The 20,315-nt window shown below is 29.8% G+C and overlaps 1 protein-coding gene across 4 annotated transcripts in view; it reads left to right on the top strand.

The window, feature by feature from the left end:
• LOC145242401 (uncharacterized) overlaps positions 1 to 20,315 on the top strand; it is a 513,435-nt gene that overhangs the window by 232,790 nt on the left and 260,330 nt on the right. Inside the window, exon 1 of one of the 4 annotated variants that reach the window (XM_080105432.1) lies at positions 12,839 to 13,020. The exons of the other annotated variants lie outside the window; for them this stretch is intronic. Within the exon in view, the coding sequence (XP_079961558.1) occupies positions 13,014 to 13,020 (7 nt within the window). The 5' untranslated portion in view covers positions 12,839 to 13,013. Of the gene's footprint in view, positions 1 to 12,838; positions 13,021 to 20,315 lie in introns of those variants that run through there. 4 annotated transcript variants of the gene reach the window in all.

Below are 20,315 nucleotides of genomic sequence, written 5' to 3'. Positions count from 1 at the left end.
CAGACAACATTCGAATTGGAAGAAAGCGACTAAACCAAAAAAAAAAGAAATGCTGACAAATATATTTTCAAACTCGCCAAACAGAAAAATGACAGGCAAGAAAATAAATCTTTACATGTTAGAAAAAGAAATGCAAACATCGATGCAGACAATCTCATATTGTCAGGAGAAGAAATTGCTGTCCCAAAAAATGAGGTGCAACAATTGTAAACACAAATGTTTCTCCTGAAGATGTACAAATGGACAGTGCCACCAAAAGAACTTGACTGAACAACAAGTCTTGAAAAAAAAATACAAGAAAAAGAAAATACGGTTACAAAAAAGATAAGAAAACAAACAAAAATTTGTAATTGCACCTAACAATTATACGGTTAAAAAATCTTTTCTAGGAGAAAAAAAACAAAAAAACTTTCTGTTGATAAATATTTTGCAAAAAAAAAAAAAAAAAAATTAAATACTAAAATGAAATAAACATATTTTCATTTTTCAAAGTAGTTTTTTTTTTTTGTTATTTTTTATTATTTGCATTTATATTTTTTTTTTCATTTTTTTTTTTTTCATTAGTCTGTTACGACACTCGGCTGACACCGATAATTGCCGGTCTCACCCGATCCATGTTTGACGGGAATTCACGCGAATTCGAGTCAAATTATGCAAAAGTACCACCTCATTTGATTCGTCTTTTATTCCTCTATAATTTTACTTGTTCATATTTGACCTTTAATTGAAGTATCCTAGTGTTCACATCAATTTAAAAAATAAGCTTCAAATCGAGAAGGCAAAAAGAAATTTTGAGCAAAAAATAAGTTTAAAATAGTTTAAAATATCCACCTTTTAGCATCTCTAATCGTAAAATATCCATCTTTTAGCATCTCCAATTGTAATTGTTGTTTTTCCTAGTTTATACAACATAACATTTAGTCCATATACCTCGAGTCTCTCTTAGTGATCGTCAGGAGCTAATTAATCTTCACCTTTCTTGTATATCCAATTGAGAAATCATCTGCAGATTGAAACGTGATGAGAAAACGGTACAAATGACTGTGCAAAACATCAAAACACCAGCAATGTTTGTGGTGCCCATAAATCTGTTTTTACAGGGAAGACAATGCTATCAAGATCCACAGTCTCAGAAAGAGATTTAAATGGCTCCCCAAATCCAACAACAGTGTAATCTTGTTAAAGTGCTCGCTTTCTGAAGGAATTTAATTTGCAAGGCTGTGTTCCAAGATGCAAGCCAATGATTTCTGTAAAGAACAGAAAGCGTCGTCTGGACTTTATCAGATGCAATGAAGATCATAACTCTTCATATTGGTCGAAAATGATTTTTAGCGACTAAGACAAGTTCAATAGGCTAGGCAGTGATGGTAGGCAGTACGTCTGTCGAATAAAGGACGAAGAATTTAATCCTAGGTGAACAGTTTCAAAGCTGCAAGGTGGTGGAGGTTCAGTTTTGGTGTGGGGCATTATTAGTGCCAATGGTACAGGGCCTATAGGTCGTTTGCAAGGTCCAATTAATTCGACCAAGTACATTAATATGTTAACTGAGCATTTTCTACCCTGGAATTTGGATGATAATCCTATTTTCATGCAGGATAATGCCCCCATTCACACAGTTGGCAATGTCAAGAGGTTTTTTTAACATCATGACATTCTGTGTTTGGATTGGCCTGCACAATTACCAGAGCAAAATCCTATCGAAAACGTATGATATTACATCAAGCAACACCTATGCAATGATAAAATTTCAAATCTGGAAGAACTTTAGACAAAAATTAAACAGAAGTGGGATGCCCTTTCACCGGAGTATTGCCACAGACTTATTCAAGAGAATGTCCCAAAATTTGCAGGCTGTCACATTGAAGAAAGGCTATGCTACTAAATAACAACTAGTTCGTTGTGTTGTATTTGTGATGCATTAATGTTCTAAAGTTACATTTAAATAACAATTTTCCATTGTGTGGAGTTTCTTTTTGCCTTCTCGATTTGAAGCTTATTTCTTAATTGACATGAACACTAGGATACTTCATTTAAAAGAAATATGAACAAGTAAAATTATAGAGGAATAAAAGGCAAATCAAATGAGGTATAGGTTACTTAAACAATTACATGCAATTAAGCTTTAATTTGTGGTTTTTCAAAAAATGACAAGTGCAGATATTCTTTTTGGTGACACTGTGTAATCTCATTAGTAGAATGCCCATTTGAGGATGGTTATAAGCAATAAATATTGCACTAGTTTTAAATCTTTATGATCTTCATTTCTTCAGGAGCATGTATGGTTTTGTATGGCTTCTATGGCAAATGTAAAATGTGTTTGTATTATTCACCCTGATGCCTAGAATACATATTCCATCATTCATAATAAGTTTAATGGCTTAGAATTTTACGTGTTAAATCAGTTATTAATTACATATATTAAAAAAGAAGTGTTGTCTATACAAAACAAAAAAATAGAACAGAAAATAGAAGTAACCGAACCTTATCTGAGTGGACCCTGGCTGATGAATACAAACTCCCGTGGGCAGAAGTAACAGTGAATCTAATTAGTTGGCTGATTGAATTGGGTACCAATTCTGTGTAGCTTAATTGCTATATATTTTCATAAATTATTATGTACAATGTGCTTCTAAATGTCATACCAAAATCTGGAAATAAACTAAAAGCGGTGTTTGCAGTTTTCTATATTTCTTTTTCTTTTTCTCATCTACACTAGTAGGCTGCCCAGCTTTGCCCGGTCATAAGATATGCTTAAATATAATATTTTAGTTCATACAGGTTACATATTTATTATTATTGAGACAATTCTCTATCGATTATTTTATATTGAACCTAATATATGGTAGTGAGATCAAAACTAAAAAAATATGACTTGGGTGCTATGTTATAATCAAAACCAAAGCATACAACTCTCCACCCTTATTCCTTAGCCTCTGAGCCACACACATTCGTGCATATATATATATATATATATATATATATATATATATATATATACATACATACACGCACAAGGTGTCTTAAATAAGTTTCTGTACCCTTTTTTATGGGCCTTTATTAATAGCACACACATGAAACTCATCCCTTTTGAAGTAATCTCCTCTGGCTGCAATGCACTTTTTGTACCATTCCAACAACTTCTGAAAGACCCCATGGAAGTCCTCTTGTGTGAGCATGTTTACATGAACCTCATTGCAACCTCTTTCATCTCCTCAATTGTCTTATAACAACAACCTCTAAGGTTTTACTCAAGTTTAGGGAATAACCAAAAGTTGCCAGGAGCAAGTTCTGGATTGTGGGATCTGAATTGATCAGCTCGACCATCTCCTTACTATCATGACGTTTTTCTTTCTGATCTTCTCTGCACAAATCTTCCACATCTTCTTCGTGAATAATTGTGTGTACAGTTTGCACACTGACATCAAACTGTGCACTTATTATCTCTATAGACACACAACGATCCTTATTCATGAAATTCTTTAATTGGCCCATCAACTCTAGTATTCTGACGTCCTTACTCCTCCCACACCTCCCATCATTCCTCTCACAGACTACTTGCCTTCCTTGAATCTCTTATTTCATATGTTTCTGTGGCATATTGTTCTTCTAAAGTTTCCTCATGTCCAGATTGCATTTTTGAAATTCACCATCTGTGACAATCAGGCTTTAGTAGGGTGTATTCCAATTCTTGCTGTATCTGTTCATTTGAACCTGAAATCATAAAAATTGGTCAGTCATCTCATAGTATGTATAGCAATAATAACATACTGAATTTTCAAGAGTCTATAACAATTTTAAATGCCTGTACAAAAAACCCTGGAAACTTATTGAAGACATCTTATATATTTATATATACCTGTCATCCCTTTTTTTTTGAAAGATGGAATCACCCAATCGAATCGTTGAAGACAAGATGCAAGCAAGCAAGGTCCACAAAGTTTTATAATTATATATATAAATTACAACTCACTCCCCAGTATCATGCACCTCAGAAAGCGTTACTGTTGTTGTTGTGAAGTGTGTCTGATTTTGACATATAATTCCTAAAGATCGTGGCTGGTCTGTACAAACACTTCCTCATTCGTCGCACTATTTGTTAGCCTGCATGGTTGCAGATTTTTACCTTGACACCAAGAGCAGCATGACTCAATAGTTGCATGCAAAATCAGTAAAGTTAGGACAGAACCAGAAATGTTGTCACAATTGATTTGACACATCTTTATTTGCCTTATGCAAAAGCATAGTCGACTAGAGGATGATGGATCCTGATGCCGGTTCCTCTTCCTGGATTTTCACTAGAGGTCTGTTAGCCGAGTAACTCAGATACCACGCAGACACCACCATTCTCCTCCACCAGGATGTGGAAGGGTTAAACTTCAGATGAAGGGGGGTAGCTACTGCTGTAGTTTATAGCTCATTATCCAAATTTTTATTTGGAATGATAAAAATTCTTATTAGTATGAGTTTGACCTACCTTTTCTTATTTAAAAAATAAAAGAATTCTTTGCTAATTTTCAATTTAACTTTTGAATTAAAAACATCTTTCCACTTAAGTGGAGACCTATAATTTTATGAGGTTACATTGATTATTGAAATTCAATAACCGTGACAAATCACATTTGCTTTCATGGGGATGAACTGTTATGGTTTGGGCGGGACTGAACCTGACTAATTGTGCTTGGTTCCATTAAAAAAAAAAACTAAATAAAAAAAATTAAAACATAATAACCTTAATAAAAAATAAAATAATTTGATATAAAAGTGTAGCTACTAAATTATATATTACATAGAAAAATGCAAGCATCAAAAGTAATATGGTTAAGATGAAACTTAGAAAAGTAAAAGGACTAGTTATTAAAATTAGACAAGATATTCTAGTAAAAAATATAACAAATTTTTAACTTAAAATATTGGAGCATTAAGAATTTATATATAATGTTAAATTGAATTTTAAAAAATTCTTAATGCTTCAATATTTTAAATTATAAATTTATTATATATATATATATATATTTATTTATTTATTTATATTTACAAGACTATCTGGTCTTTTTCTTTTCCAGTTTTAACAACTAGTCCTTTTACTTTTCTAAATTTAATCTTAACCATATTACTTTTCACGCTCACATTTTTCTATGTCATCCATGATTTTTACAGGCTTTGTTTCGAAATATTTTCTTTTTTGTGTTCAATATCACGATTGTCATTATTTGAGTTCTTCAGACTACTGTTCTCATTTTCAGTGTCATTTTCACAACATTTTGGTCAATGTAACTTCCGTCCTTCAGATGTATCTTAGCAAACTCAGGGGAATCTTTCTGTCAAACTACCTGAGTGGTTAACCGTCATCATAGACAACTACATACCCTTCAAGAAATTTCAACAGAAATTGAACAACAACCATGGTACACCCCTGAATGTGCTGACGGCATTGCTCATAGAAACCACTACTTCAGTTGCTTAAAATATAATAAATGTTTTGAAACTAAAGTTGCTTTTAGGATTACCAGCAATCATATGCTCAGTTCAAGTCCAAAAAGGACAAATAGAGGCTTGACTCCCATGAATTTTGGCTGATAACAAACAAGTTTCTGAACAGATACGCATCCTTTATCCTGATCATTATCAATGGGCCTCAAGCAATTTCGTCAGCACCTCACAGGTCAAACTCTTTGCCAAAAACTTTGTGATCTGGGCCACCTACTTCCCAAATTTCTTCAAAAGACCAAAAACAATCTGAGTGACATCCACATATGTTTGTGATGTTTCCACACTCATCAAGAACCTTGATGCTAGTAAAGCAGCTAGTCCTAACAATATTCCAGTCATAGTACTTGAAAAGCTGCAACCAGAACTAGCATCTATTCTTGCAAAGCTGTTCAATTTATGCTTAAAGGAGAAATGCTTCTTAACACCTTGGAAAACCTTGTTAATCTGCCCAGTATTTAAAATCACTAAGGATTGATCTTCTGAATCTCAGTACAGACCAATTAGTCTTCTGTGCATCATGAGTAAGTTGCTTGAATTCATGCTAAATATAGAAATAGTCAAGCACCTCAGCAAAAACAATCTACTCTGTGACAAGCAATATGTATTCTCATCCTGCGAGATCTTATAAGCCTATCAGAGAGAAAGGATTTTATAACTGAGAGGACATTCTCAACTATTTCATAGCTGGTGATCTTGTGAAGTAGACCTTTGTGCCTTTGATATGTCAAAAGCTATTGCTCTAGAGACAAAGCCTCCATCGAGCGATTCACTAATCCTGTGTAACATAAGTTAGGACATCAGCTGTAGATCTTGCAGAACAGAAACCATACTGCACTAACGGCAGGTAACATAGTTGGAAAATTTGAGGCATTATCTAGCATGGAGGCCTGTAGAGTGAAACTGGCAATTTTCTCCATTCAATATGTTGCAGCCAGGATCATGCCATTTTTCTGTATGTATAGGAATATTTGCAAGAAATACTATCACATGCCAAAATGTGCATAGGTCACAAGTAATAGACTATCTGGAATTAAAAAAAAAACCCACTTTAACTCTACTATAAGTCATAAACACCAATCTTTTTTGTGAAGAGACACCCTGTGAGGTGGTTGGGTCACATAGTGGCCAATCAGACTCCTGGGCTTATTAATTACAACTGAAACTTTTAAGGACTACTTGCAGAACCACAGACTACTTCCATATTTCCACAGCAGTCACAAAGAGTTTTCACACACTAATGAAGAAATATCTTCTCTCTTGCTCTTGTCAACTTGAATCTGAGCAAGACTAGTGTCACTTAAGTATATTAAGTATATTTGTTTGTTATAAAAAGGTTTTCATTTGATAATTTTTCCTTACAAAATATTATAGGAGTTGGTCTTATAGTAAATGCCAAGAAACTGAAAATACAATTAATAACTTTCTGTACTTATCAAATGATTATCTCCATATATAATATTTTCATTACAAAAATTCCCCTCTGGACCAAAGTATCATAGGTTTGCAACAACAGATGCAACATACACATTCAATAAATCTACCCTGCTAGCCACTATCTTCTGTAGCTTATGACCATCATTTCTGCCACATTCATTTGTGATAATAAAATGCTACATTACATCCGATGAACATCATCACAATCACCACATCTACATTTTTTTCTCTCTCAATATTTAGTGCTCCCATTCAACCAGTTGAGACCGGGTCAAATTCTATATTTTTCTACGATATTGTGCTTGCACCACCATTAACTGGTTTTTACATACATACACATAACATACTCTTTTCATTTTTCGATTAACAAAGTCTCCCCTGCCTTATTCTGTCCATTGTGATTGGTTGAACTCTGAACATTCTTATATTCGGGATTAATGATATTCGCATCAATAAACAAACACTAAGCTACCATTCAAATATGGCATCACAATGATACCTATTTTTCCCATCTGACTACATTACTTCATTCTTTTTCTTAGATTATGCTGGCAAAACACACCAGAAATAAAATACATTGTTTCTTTCCTTTTTATGTGAATTTTCCCTATTTACATATACTAATACACAACAAAATTTTGGTAGATGACGAACACACAGACATGGAGAAGTAGATTTGTTTATCGCATGCACATCTTTATACATATATGTATATTTGTCTCCACAAAATCTATTAAAGATTTTACTTGGAAACCTGTAAAGTAGTCAATTTAAAGAAATTTGAGGAGGTGGAAAAAACAAAACATTTGAAAAAGAAAAGTAAATTATCAAAAATAATTAGTTATGAATTTATTAGAGTAGGTAGTTTTTTTGGTCATTTTGTAATGAGGTCTGTTCGTTTAGTATAGGCAAGTGTTGCCGAGTAAGACTCACCAAGAAGGGATGTAAACTGCAGAAGATATGCTATATATAGATATATAATCTTCTCAACTCTATAACAATATTTTTTTATAATGAAAAAAAAAAAAAAAACAGTTTGCTACACTAATTCTTTCTCATAAAAACTTAGATTTTGTCTTTTCTTTTTGAGGGGTCCATTTAAAGAAACTGAACCACGGCAATGCGTGGCCGGGTATGGTTAGTTTTTATGTATGTTTGTATGGCACAAACTAACATAGTTAATGTGCAGTAAAATAAAAATAAAAAATCCCAATTCCATTCTACTCTTAATAAAACCGGGTTTATATTTTGTAACATATTAATCACAATGAATCTATTTGGATTATTTTTGTGATGACATTTGTTTTTGTTTTCTTTTGCTTGGATGTATGTATGTGTGGAGAAGGTATTTTTCCTTGCTTTCAACTGTAAGCTTTTCAGGTAAGAAAATAAGCATATACATTTCTTATTTTCCCAAAAGGTAGTTTATTTAAAGAAAATGGAAAGGCTGTTTCTCATTTAGTTTATTTGTAAGAAAATGATTACCAAACTTTTTTTTATTCATGAGAATTTTTCCAGGCACGTTTATGACTTGTCATTTATTTGAATTTTGGCAGATGAATATAACATATTAGTTTCTCCCACCCCATTTAAAAATTATTTTACTTAATTTAAAGTGTTTCAATTTTCTTTTAATTTAAAAAAAAATTTTATCCATTAAAATATTATTCATTTCAATTTTTTTAATTGAATGCTTATTTTAATAGCAATAAAGAATTTTTATTGAAGTTTTTCTATAGATTTCTTAAAAAATTACTCTCAGATAAACATTTAATTTTCAGATCATAATTTATCTTTTTAATTTATTTTTTAGACGTTTCTTATAGATATCTGAGTAATGAACACTAAAAGAAAATAAATGCACCCTTTCATTGCAATATTAATAATATATAATTAAATGAATGAAAATAACCAAATATATTGTTATGTACTGGACATATTTATTTCCATATTTTTGAAAAAGTCAACATTGGAAATGATAAAAAGGATTTTTTCTTCAAAACTGTTTCAATATTTTATATAATTTTCAAAATATTTTAAGCTAAGTTTTGTAATTTCTAAAGTTAACTTTATCTTCTGATGAGAAGCAAATATTTTATTTTTCTGAAGAAAAATCTGATTTAAACGACTTAAATCTGCTTTATTGGAAATATGAAAATAAATATGTTCAGTCTGTAACTATATGTTTGGTTATTTTTATTTTCATTTAACCATAATGCTTTATTCTCAATATTGAGCATAAAGTTATCAGAAGTTTTTTATGATACCCTTGAAAATATATTTATAAAAACATTTTATAATATTGTGTGTGTGTGTGTGTGTGTGTGTGTGAAAACATTTAGTATATAAGTAAATATTTAGGTATTTTCGTTCTCATTTGATCATAATAATGATCTATTCTCAATATTGAGCATAAGTTCATTACACTTTTCTCTCAAGTAGTCATAGATATTGCTACCCAAAAAGAATGGCCATCTTATTAATATAAAAATCATTTTTTTGAGAAAAAAATGTAATCAATGTGAATTTCTTTTGTGATTTTTGCTTACTGCCTTTGTGTGTGTTATCTTATTTAATTGATTTATTTTCTAAATACTAAACTACACCCTCGAATTCTAGTTTAAATTTATATGTCCTAACTATATTCTCTTCGATCTATGATAGTTTTGTATCAGTTTTGTTTACATCTATGATGTCATAATTGATTTTGCTTAATATTTTATTTCTTAAGGAGGAATTGTAATTAAAAGGTTAATTCAAACAATTATTAATTAAAATTTATCTTCACTTCATACTTATGTAAGTGATTTAAATTTATCTTTTTAATTTTTAGCATTATAGAAGTATTCTATTTTAATTTCTTTTATTTTTCTCTTCAAAAGCATTCCTAAATTCTTCACGCTGTAAAGTAGATAACTGTTTATTAAATTTTTATCAATTTCATATTTTAATACTTGACTTTGATATTTATTAATCACTCACATTTAATTTTAAATTTATAATTCTAACGTTCTTTATGCCAATCTCAGTTTAATTTATCCTTTATTTTTAGCTTTGATTAAATTCATTTTAATCTATGCTTGTCACAATATCTTGCAATTGTTTAATTTTTTTTTTTTTCATTCTTGTGCTGTTGAAATTACTCTGATGTAATTTTATTATCCATAACGATTAGTAAAACCAAAACTACTATTTCTCCTATTTTTATAATTATTTTATTGCCTATATGCTAAGTTGAAGATCTCCTAATTTATTTATTACACCATTTAAAAATTTTTAATATTAAATTTAAGAATTTCCTTTACACATTTCAATCAGGTTTAGGCGTGATAACAAGAATTTATTTCTATGAAGACAGCTTCGTATAGCATCTAATTTTTTGTTAAAGATTTCTTTAGAATTCACTATGTGGTATACTTCAAGTAAGCACAGATTACATCTTTTTGATTTACTTGGTGTATACTTTCTAGCCTTATCTACTATTGACCATTTTAATTCAAACTTTATTTTTATGTAGTTCCCTAACCCAATCACCTAATGCAATTGTGTTCCCTTTTTTTATTTTTAATAATTATTTTTGTTTTATCCTCATTTCTATCATTATGCCCATCCCTATTTAGTTCATTCTCAGGTCCAATTTTAAATGATGCAACATGGTTTTGGTATCAGTCCTTAAAAAAAAACAAAAAAAAAACACCCTGTTCCCCCTAGGTATGTCTTTTTATTATTTATTATCCACCTTAACTTCACATTTGAACACAATTTCATAAATTAAGCAATTGCCCTTCAATGGACATTCATTAGGTATTTTACAGTTACATTTTCTCTCCAATCTTATTCAATCCTATTATTATTCGCTATTTTGTATATTTTACCATTATTAGGACATATTATAGTATTGCCTAGGTTGGCAATGGTTGAGAATGAAAGTTTGTGTTCTTGTAAAATTCTTTACGGATATTATTTGAATATGCTCGCTAAAAATTTAACCAGATTTCTCTTATTCTTCATGTTACCACCATTATATGCTGCTTCATTATTTTTAATTCTTTTTGTTCTTATTTTCATACCTATTTTTATTCTTAGCATTTCTTCATTTCATTGTCATGCTGTATTATATTATGCGGTGTTCTCTTCAACTAAAACATGTTCTACAGTAAATTAAAAAAAATATATAAAACAGGTTTTAATTAATAACCAATTCCCCAGTCAATTAACAAATTAAATTAACAGTTAGAAACCTAGGCCAAACTAATAATAATAACCAAGTTAACAATCCCCACCCTATTAATTTATTCTAATATGATCAGCTACACCACAACTTTAACTCAAATGAAAAGGTAGTAAGGAATATAAAACATCTATATATATATATATATCCCTAGTCAATAATGATATGACCAGATTTATAATCTACTATAAGAAATTAACAACTGCTAACCTTATATTTAAAAACCACACTTTTCAGACAACAAAATCAGTCGATGAAACCAATGTTGTCTACCAATTCAAATGCCCTTTGGGAGAATACATCTCCAACAATAGAGACACCAATAGCTACATTGGACACATGACCAACACGTTGTTCAGATAGAAGCTTGATTTGTCAACAACTAAAACAGCATGGTTGCCCACTTTCCCAATTTAAAAAAAATCCTAGTTGAAAGCACGGAAATCGTTCATATGGATCCAAACGTAAAATAACTAAAAACACTATAAGAGCTAAACAACCAAAAATTAACAATGTAAATTTTGAAAATAGTAATAACATTTAAAAGTACACTATATGTATGTGTGTGTACATATAGTTACATATGTAAATTTATAAATTAATTAAACAAAAACAACTTCCATACCACACTTTTAAACATTGTACATTTATTCTAGCTAATTTCTTAACACATTAAAAACTTTTTTTTACACTATTTTAACTAATTTAAATTTAATTTGAATTGAATTATATAAAAGCATCCAGATTTTAAATGAAACGGTAATCAAAAACTGCCTGAAGACAACTGATGACAAAAATCAGTTGAAAGTACTTGCAAAAAAAACAAAAAAAAAATTGATGGACAAAAACAACTATGGAACTTTCTTACACAAATTCGACTGAGATATTAGAACGATCATACAAAAAATGGAAAAATTACACAAAAAAAAGACGATAAAGTAAGAACACTCTGTGCTATACAACGTTTGTTTAAATGAAAACATGCTGCCTAAATACACAAAATATATACACACACACAAAAAAAATTGATTTTTTTTTGTTTTTTTTGTCACACTGACATTAATATTAAAAGCCAACTTTTTCTATTTAAAAATTAGGAACTGCTGCATTCAGTGGTGAGTCCCCAATTTGGTAGCTTGAGGGAGGGAGTCAGAATCACCTTTTAGTTACCCTGCATCCAGATTCACTCTGGTATCCGTCAAGGTCCCATCTATGGGTTAAATAGAAACTCGGAACTGGATTTTGGGTCAGTTTTCTATAACAGATCCCAAATGGCTTTTAATGTGATGCACACCAGGTAGAAAGTTGGCTCAACCCATCTTAAGTGAATGCTTACTACATGTGACAAGAAAGTTTGTGAATAGTGCCCAAACTGCGCCAACTCACCCCCTCCTGTTTCACTCTAAATAATTTACGTGACTAAAATAGGAATTTACCAAAACAGAAAGTTTAATGTTTCTCATTTTCATCGTTTGTCATTAAAACAAACAGTCTATTTATATGTGTATATTCATGTGAAGTCTTCAATCTACCCTGCTGCTACCCTCGAGTGTGTCTAGCATTTCCAAATTAATCTTCTGGCTACTCTCCAGAGATCTCATCTCTCTGCCATTCTTATATTTAGTTATTTCACCAGCATGAAGTAATAAGCTGTGATGCTATTAGTACTTTCATTACATTTTCACCATCAGCAGCAGCAGTTTGAAAGAGAGAGAAGGGCGAGAGTGATAGTATTTCTTTCGCGACATGATATGACACAAACCTAACCTGCATTCTTGCATTTTCGAGTACAATTTTGGTTTTCCTTGGCCAGCTCTGTTGCCCCTTCTCAGCCTCCCTTTTTTTTAAAACTGCATTTATGCCCGGTAAGGAAAACATTTAATTTCACTTTGATAATTTTTAAAGTTTGTTAACTTTTTCAAAACTCTTTTGTTTTTTGTATATACTTACATGTTTGTTGCAATGATACATTCTAAAAGTATTATCTCATTTTTAGCCAAGAGAAAACATTCTTGAAATGTTGATAGTGAATAGTTTGCAAATCTGTAGTTTTCGTAATTTTCTTTTTTTTTTTTCTTTTCTTGTTTTTGCATTGAAAAGTTTTTGTATCCATATGCACACACGCATATAATTTGGATATTTTAGATGTTTTAAATTAGGGTTGATTATTTTGATTATTCAAACTGTTGTTCTCATCTTAAATATTATTCTCACAACGTTTCATCCAATGTAATTTCTGACCTGCTTCAGGTGCATCTTGTCAAACTCAAAAATTTTCTTGAATTCTAGAATCGGTTTGACAGCTTAAACGGAACCCCTTATTCAATCGGGGAGGTGGGGTAGCTTGCTCTCGTTCCATCAGCCATGACGGAATAGAAAGCTTAAGTAATTCATAATTGTATTCTTAGTATTACTTGCACTTAGCATTGAACCTTCAACCTCCAGAAGAGTGTCACTCGGAACTGATTATAACGGAGCACTTATCTGTTATACCACTGGTGCAGACAATTCTCGCACGAATTTTAGTATAGAATGAATGTAGGTAAAATAAAAGTATTCTCTTTATCTTTATATCTTATTCTTGTTTCAAATGTGTAATCTTACTAAAAGTTATTTGCCTTGTATCTGCCGTTCTCTCTCTCTCTCTTTCTATAAATATATATATATATATATATATATATGTATTTCAGAAAGTTTACATAAGTTATCAGTACCATCGGTTTCAAACCTGATAATAGGAAACCGTTTTAGGGTCCCCATATCAAGCTCTCTTCAGCCAATCTATCTCATAGATTGGCTGAAGAGAGCTTGGTATGGGGTCCTAAAATAGTTCCCTATTATCAGGTTTGAAACCGATGGTACAATTGACTTATCCCATCTAAACTTTTTGAAAATAAAAATATAAATATTACTCTTATTTTGGAATTTTTCCCTTATAATAGAGCACTCTGCTGGAATTCTTTTTTCCAAAATATAACTTATGTAATATATATTGTAATATATATATATTTAAAAACAAAACTTTTTTTAATTCAAATATTCTAATAAACTATAATTATTCCATCAGGTGCATCTTTTTCCGATTTGGTTTGCATCGACACTTGACATCCATAAATTTTTTTATTTCGATTATTTCAGACTGCTATTTTCATTTTGGTTGTTGTTTTCACAATGTTTCGGTTAATGTAACTTCCAGTCTTCAAGTGTATCTTGTCAAACTCATGAATCTTTATTGCACTGAGGAATCTATACAGAATTTCTTCACGACTCGTGGCACAACTGATAAAGGTGTTACATATAATCAGTTTCAAAGTAACAGTCTTAAGATTGAAGGTTCAATCTTCAATACAGGCAATACTAATTAAAAATTAGCATTTCTACCCGGGCATGGCTAAAAGAACAAAAATAATCTACCCCCTCTCATAATATCTTTACAAAGCTACCATTTGGCCATGCATGAAGTACTGTTACATTTAGACTGGTGCACCAACCGCAAGTCTCTCGTTCTAGACAGGATCCAAAGAAAGAGTCTCTAATCTAATAGGTTCAAGCCTCTGTCCAATCACTGCAATATTGCACTCCTGTACTCGTTTTACAAGTACTTCAATGGAATATGCACCCCAAAATTTGTTGACCCTTGACGTAAATATCACCAAACAATCAACAATTACCCCCCCCCCCTCCGCTTGACTGTCAAGATCTTCAGATGCTGGAAGGTTTTCTACTCCAATAGTTTCTTTCCTTAAACTACTAGCTATTGGAATTCCTTCTCTGCTCCCTGTTTCCCATGCAGAAATGTAAATGCAATGTGAACAAACTTCTCACTGCACCATTATCCACATAGGATGTCATAAATCTGGCCTTTAATTCACAGATTTAGGTTTCAATGACTTGTTTGGAGTGAATTACTGTTTTAAAAAACTAAATAAATTCTAATTCTGACTTCTACATTGTCTTTTTTTTTTTTTATCCCAATCGAATTACTAATGGAAAACTGCTTTTGATATTTCCTATATTTATATACTGGTAGATTTATCCACCACTATCATATGAGTATCAGATATGTTGAATGTAATAGAAAAAAAAAGTTAAATAGATTTTATACCGATCAATTTACATTTGTAAAACATTTGATTATAAAAATGGTTCTCAGCATTTAATAAATGGAAAGCTTAATATGGCATATTAAAAATAAGCTAGACTTCTATTGTCAATATTTTATTATGATAGGAAATGAAAAGAAAATTTAATCATTTAAAACCAGGCTAAAATATCAGGTGAATTCACATGTGCCATTTGTTTTTCTCAGCAATTGACAACTGATGCACGGACAGACATGCATAAATCTTTGCTTTATATATTTGATTAAAAGTAACTTTAAATTACAATATGATGTAACTCTGATCTGTTTTTTAATTTATTTATAGCTATGTCACAAATTTTTTAAATTACTATTTAAAGGTATAAATATTGAGCTTCATTTTGTTTTGGAGGTTGATTCTTGTAAGACTCAATCTGATCTATAAAATGGATTTTTTTCGTATTATCTCGTATTTTATGTCTATTATGATACTGAATGTGTGTTAGGGCACATTTGTTTCCCTTGCGCTTTTTTCTATGTAATACACACACATGCATTACATATATATATTCCTTAATACTGGAGTTGATTTATCTTTTAAAAAATTGTTTTGGTTGTCAGTAATTCATAATTAACTGAACAAGCCACTCCTCTGTCCTCTCTTAGCTATATGTTTCTTCAACTAGACTTTTATGTATCTGAACATTTAGTGAAGAAGTGGCTCTTTTTTTGGCATGATCATTTAATTTACATACGTGCTTTTGTATACATAACTATCACATGTAAATAAGATGGCAAAATAATGTTCTTTACTTCTATATAACAATAATATTGATGACAGAAGCAAAGACACTTATTCTTTTTAGTTAGGCAAGAAGAATATCTTAAAAAGATATGTCACCGTTTATGAATTTTTAAATGAAATTAAAGTAGATTAGATATGTGGTAATAATTGTAACCCAATGGGTCACAATTATGTCTAGTAGTGTTAGAACAATTAATCAGAATCAGAAATTAAAAAAAATTGGAACTTTGTTGGGGAATCAGTATCCGAATCAGAAAAATTATGCCTATTTTCAGATACTAATAACAATTCTTTTTATTGTTTTTATTTCTTTGTTGTTGTTTAAAACTTAATTTTCCACAGCTCTTATTAATGATAAATATTTATTGATTTTTAAACTACTAGTAAAATGGAAATCTAAAGGTCACACTCATAAGTGTATTTTTTGCATTTGCGAAAATACATGTATCCCACTCTCCCCCAAAAAACAACAAACTTATTTTGAAATTTAAAAAAGAATCTGAATTGGTAATTCTATTAGAATTTGGAATTAAGAACAGAATTGGTAATGGTATCAGAATCGAGAACGGGGGGGGGAGATATTGGAATCGTCCCATTACTGTCTATTGTGTGTGTATCTAATTGAATAAATGCGAAAGTTTTTTTTTTTTTTTCTATCTATCCTAACTATATTAGCATCAAACCAGATAGGTTTATTTAATTATATTATACAACAAAAATATCTGCAAACACTGTTTGGTATTAATTTTCATATCTATTTTATAAACAGCTTCTTGTAAATTGATATTCTGTAATATACAATTGTAATTTTGGATTATACTATTTTCTTATATATACAAAATATTTTTGTGGGTAGAAAAACGTCTAGAAATGCCAGGGCGTTGAGAACAGATAGTACACTTTGATCTTAACCAAAAAATTTTAGTTCTTCAACTAGAAGGAAGATGGAATACACTTGATGAAATCAATCTGCCTGGTCACATTCTACCCTAATATCTATAAGTTCATCCCCAATTGCTCTGATTCTTAAAAAATTAAAAATCAAAACCTTATTTATTTTTATTTTCTCCCCAAATATTTACTAGAAGGTAGTGGCTGAGGATTTATGCTAGTATGTTTTTTTTTTGTTTTTGTTTTTTTAATGTTTCGTGTTACCTTATGCACTCATCAGTGAGAATGATGTTGCAATACAGTCTAAAGAGAATAATCGTTTCATTTTATCCAAAATAAAATATTCCAAACTAATTTTGATAGTAAGTTGCTTATATCTTTATATAATTTCTGTTAATGGAAAGTAAAACAAATAAAAATTTAATTGCCTAAAACTGACAGTTACTACAAATATTGAATTCCATGAGTTGAGAACTTTCAAATGAGATTTTAAAAAGAATCCAAACTTGCGTGGAGTGATAGCTTTGTGATAAAAAAATTAGAAATGAAAAAGACAACAAATTTTAATTTGATTTAAAAAAGAAAAAAAAACAAAAATTTTAATTGAAAAGAATAATTTGGAAATGTGATTCAGAATTTTATTTCCTTTCCATTGTTTTTACTGAAATTCCATGGCGACATAGATGTTTACACATACACATATTTATAAATATGCTTTATATAAACATTTAAAATAATCTACACAAATCAATTCATTTTTAGGTACTACTCTATACCTCATTGCAACTACAGCTTCATATTGAAATCAAATTGTCTAAAAAAGACAAAGCACATGAGAAACATAAAAATCTAATTTTGAGAATTCAGACAGATGACAAACTTAATAATTAGCAGCAGTATCTATCCAACATACAAACATTTACTTGGCTTAAAGTCATAACTATGCGAGGTAATAATAAACTCAATGATTAACAGCTCATGTCAAACAATGCATGCATATAAACAGCTTTTTATGAATTGATATACTGTAATATACAATTGTAATTTTGCATTATACTATTTTCTTGCATATACAAAATATTTTTGTTGATAGAAAAACATTTAGTGATCCCAGGAAGCTGACAACAGATAGTTCACTTTGATCAACCAGAAGCCCCCCCCCATAAGAAAAAAAAAAAAGTATGTTTGAATGAATAAAAAGAAAGATCTAATTCATTAGATCATAAAATTCATAATATAATTTAAATATTATAATCAATGTTTGTAAATAAAAGTTTAATATTGTTTATAAATATAAAATTTTTATTTTCAGAGCTTAATATTTAAAATGTTAATTATGCCATAAATTTTATGATCTACCAAATTATATATCCTTGATATCAACTTAGAAATTATATAGCAATATTAACTTAATAAGCAACCTTATTTATGAGCAGTTATATGATAAAGTTATGTGGGGACTCCATCTTGCTCATTGAAATTACTTATTTAACACAATGTAATTTGAATAAAGGTTAATATTATAATTTTGGAAACCTTCAAAAAAATAAATATTAAATACACTGATGCAAATTTTTTAAATCTGCCCATAAAAATAATTCCAAACGAAAACCATGTTTACATTTTGGCATCATTAAATTGTAATTTCTACATGTATCTACTAACATGTTTTAAAATTTTATTAAAAATCAATTATTAGTTTTAACAATTTCCAATAGGTATTTAATTTTAGATTAATTTCTTTTAAAAATAGATTATTATACAAAATAAAAAAAAATATCGTTCTCCACTTTTATTCAAGAATTCATGAACAATTCACTAAAAAAATATTAACTCCATAAAAACTAAATGCTTACATGCTATGATATTTTAGAGGTTCCTAATATTTTTATAAGATAAAACTTTTAATCAGATTTTGTTTGAATTTCATAAAATGGCAAAATTAATTTCTCAAATAGAAAAGCCTTATACCAATTTTATATGCCCTTATAAATATTCAAATCAAGATAGAATGCTACTGAGCTTTATGTCTAGAATCCTTATCCCAACTTTTTATCAAAATCCATTATATGATTTTGATTCTAAAAAATGTCTAAACTTTTAGTCTTTTTTCTTTTTGACAAACAAGTCGTCACTTATCAAGGCTCAAAGGCCACTTGATGATAAGAGATATAAGCTTAAGGAGTCTTAAGGAGAAATTGAAATTCAAGGAATCTTAATTGATGTCTATGGATCAAATTCAATTCCCAATTTGAAATATTTGATTTTCCAAATGCAAGGTTATTCCCATATTATGCACCCCAGAACCCTTCAAAATACTCTAAAGAAACTGAAATTTGAGGAATATTTATTGATATGTAATATGTATTAAAATTTCACAAAAAATCGAAAGAATCTGAATTTTTATGAATTGAATATAATAAGGGTTGTCTACCATAAGTTTTAAAATGTTAAATAAAAAAAATTCAAAACTGCTGTGTAGGTAGTATTAATTATAGCATAATGTTCCTTCACACTTGATCCATAAAAAATTTACTTTTACTTTTTCGAAGATTAAAACATTTCTCCCTTGTAAACATGCCTAAGAAAAATTTCTGGTATTTTACTGTCATTAGATGATAGTAGTTATAACACTTTCTGTCAGCTGAAAAAGGCTCATTGTAACAGGTGTACAAGTTACTTAAGCACGCAGAGAATGGAATGGTGTCAGCATTCAAAAAACAAATGAGCCACTTACATTTTTATCGTTATCTATTATCGTTATATTTTTAGCGTTACATTTTTGTTACATTTTTATTGTTACATTTTTGTTACATTTTTACCGTTATCTATTATTGTTACATTTTTACCGTTATCTATTATTGTTACATTTTTACCGTTATCTATTATTGTTACATTTTTACCGTTATCTATTATTGTTACATTGTTATCGTTATCTATTATTGTTACATTTTTACCGTTATCTATTATTGTTACATTTTTATCGTTATCTATTATTGTTACTTTTTTACCGTTATCTATTATTGTTACATTTTTACCGTTATCTATTATTGTTACATTGTTATCGTTATCTATTATTGTTACATTTTTATCATTATCTATTATTGTTACATTTTTATCGTTATCTATTATTGTTACTTTTTTACCGTTATCTATTATTGTTACATTTTTACCGTTATCTATTATTGTTACATTTTTACCGTTATCTATTATTGTTACATTGTTATCGTTATCTATTATTGTTACATTTTTACCGTTATCTATTATTGTTACATTTTTACCGTTATCTATTATTGTTACTTTTTTACCGTTATCTATTATTGTTACATTGTTATCGTTATCTATTATTGTTACATTGTTATCGTTATCTATTATTGTTACAT

Source organism: Euprymna scolopes, chromosome 21 (genome assembly GCF_053919585.1).
Source record: "Euprymna scolopes isolate OS-2025 chromosome 21, ASM5391958v1, whole genome shotgun sequence".
NCBI classification, from domain to species: domain Eukaryota; kingdom Metazoa; phylum Mollusca; class Cephalopoda; order Sepiida; family Sepiolidae; genus Euprymna; species Euprymna scolopes.
The sequence above is the reverse complement of the archived record's forward strand: the minus strand, read 5'-3'. Positions and strand labels throughout refer to the sequence as shown.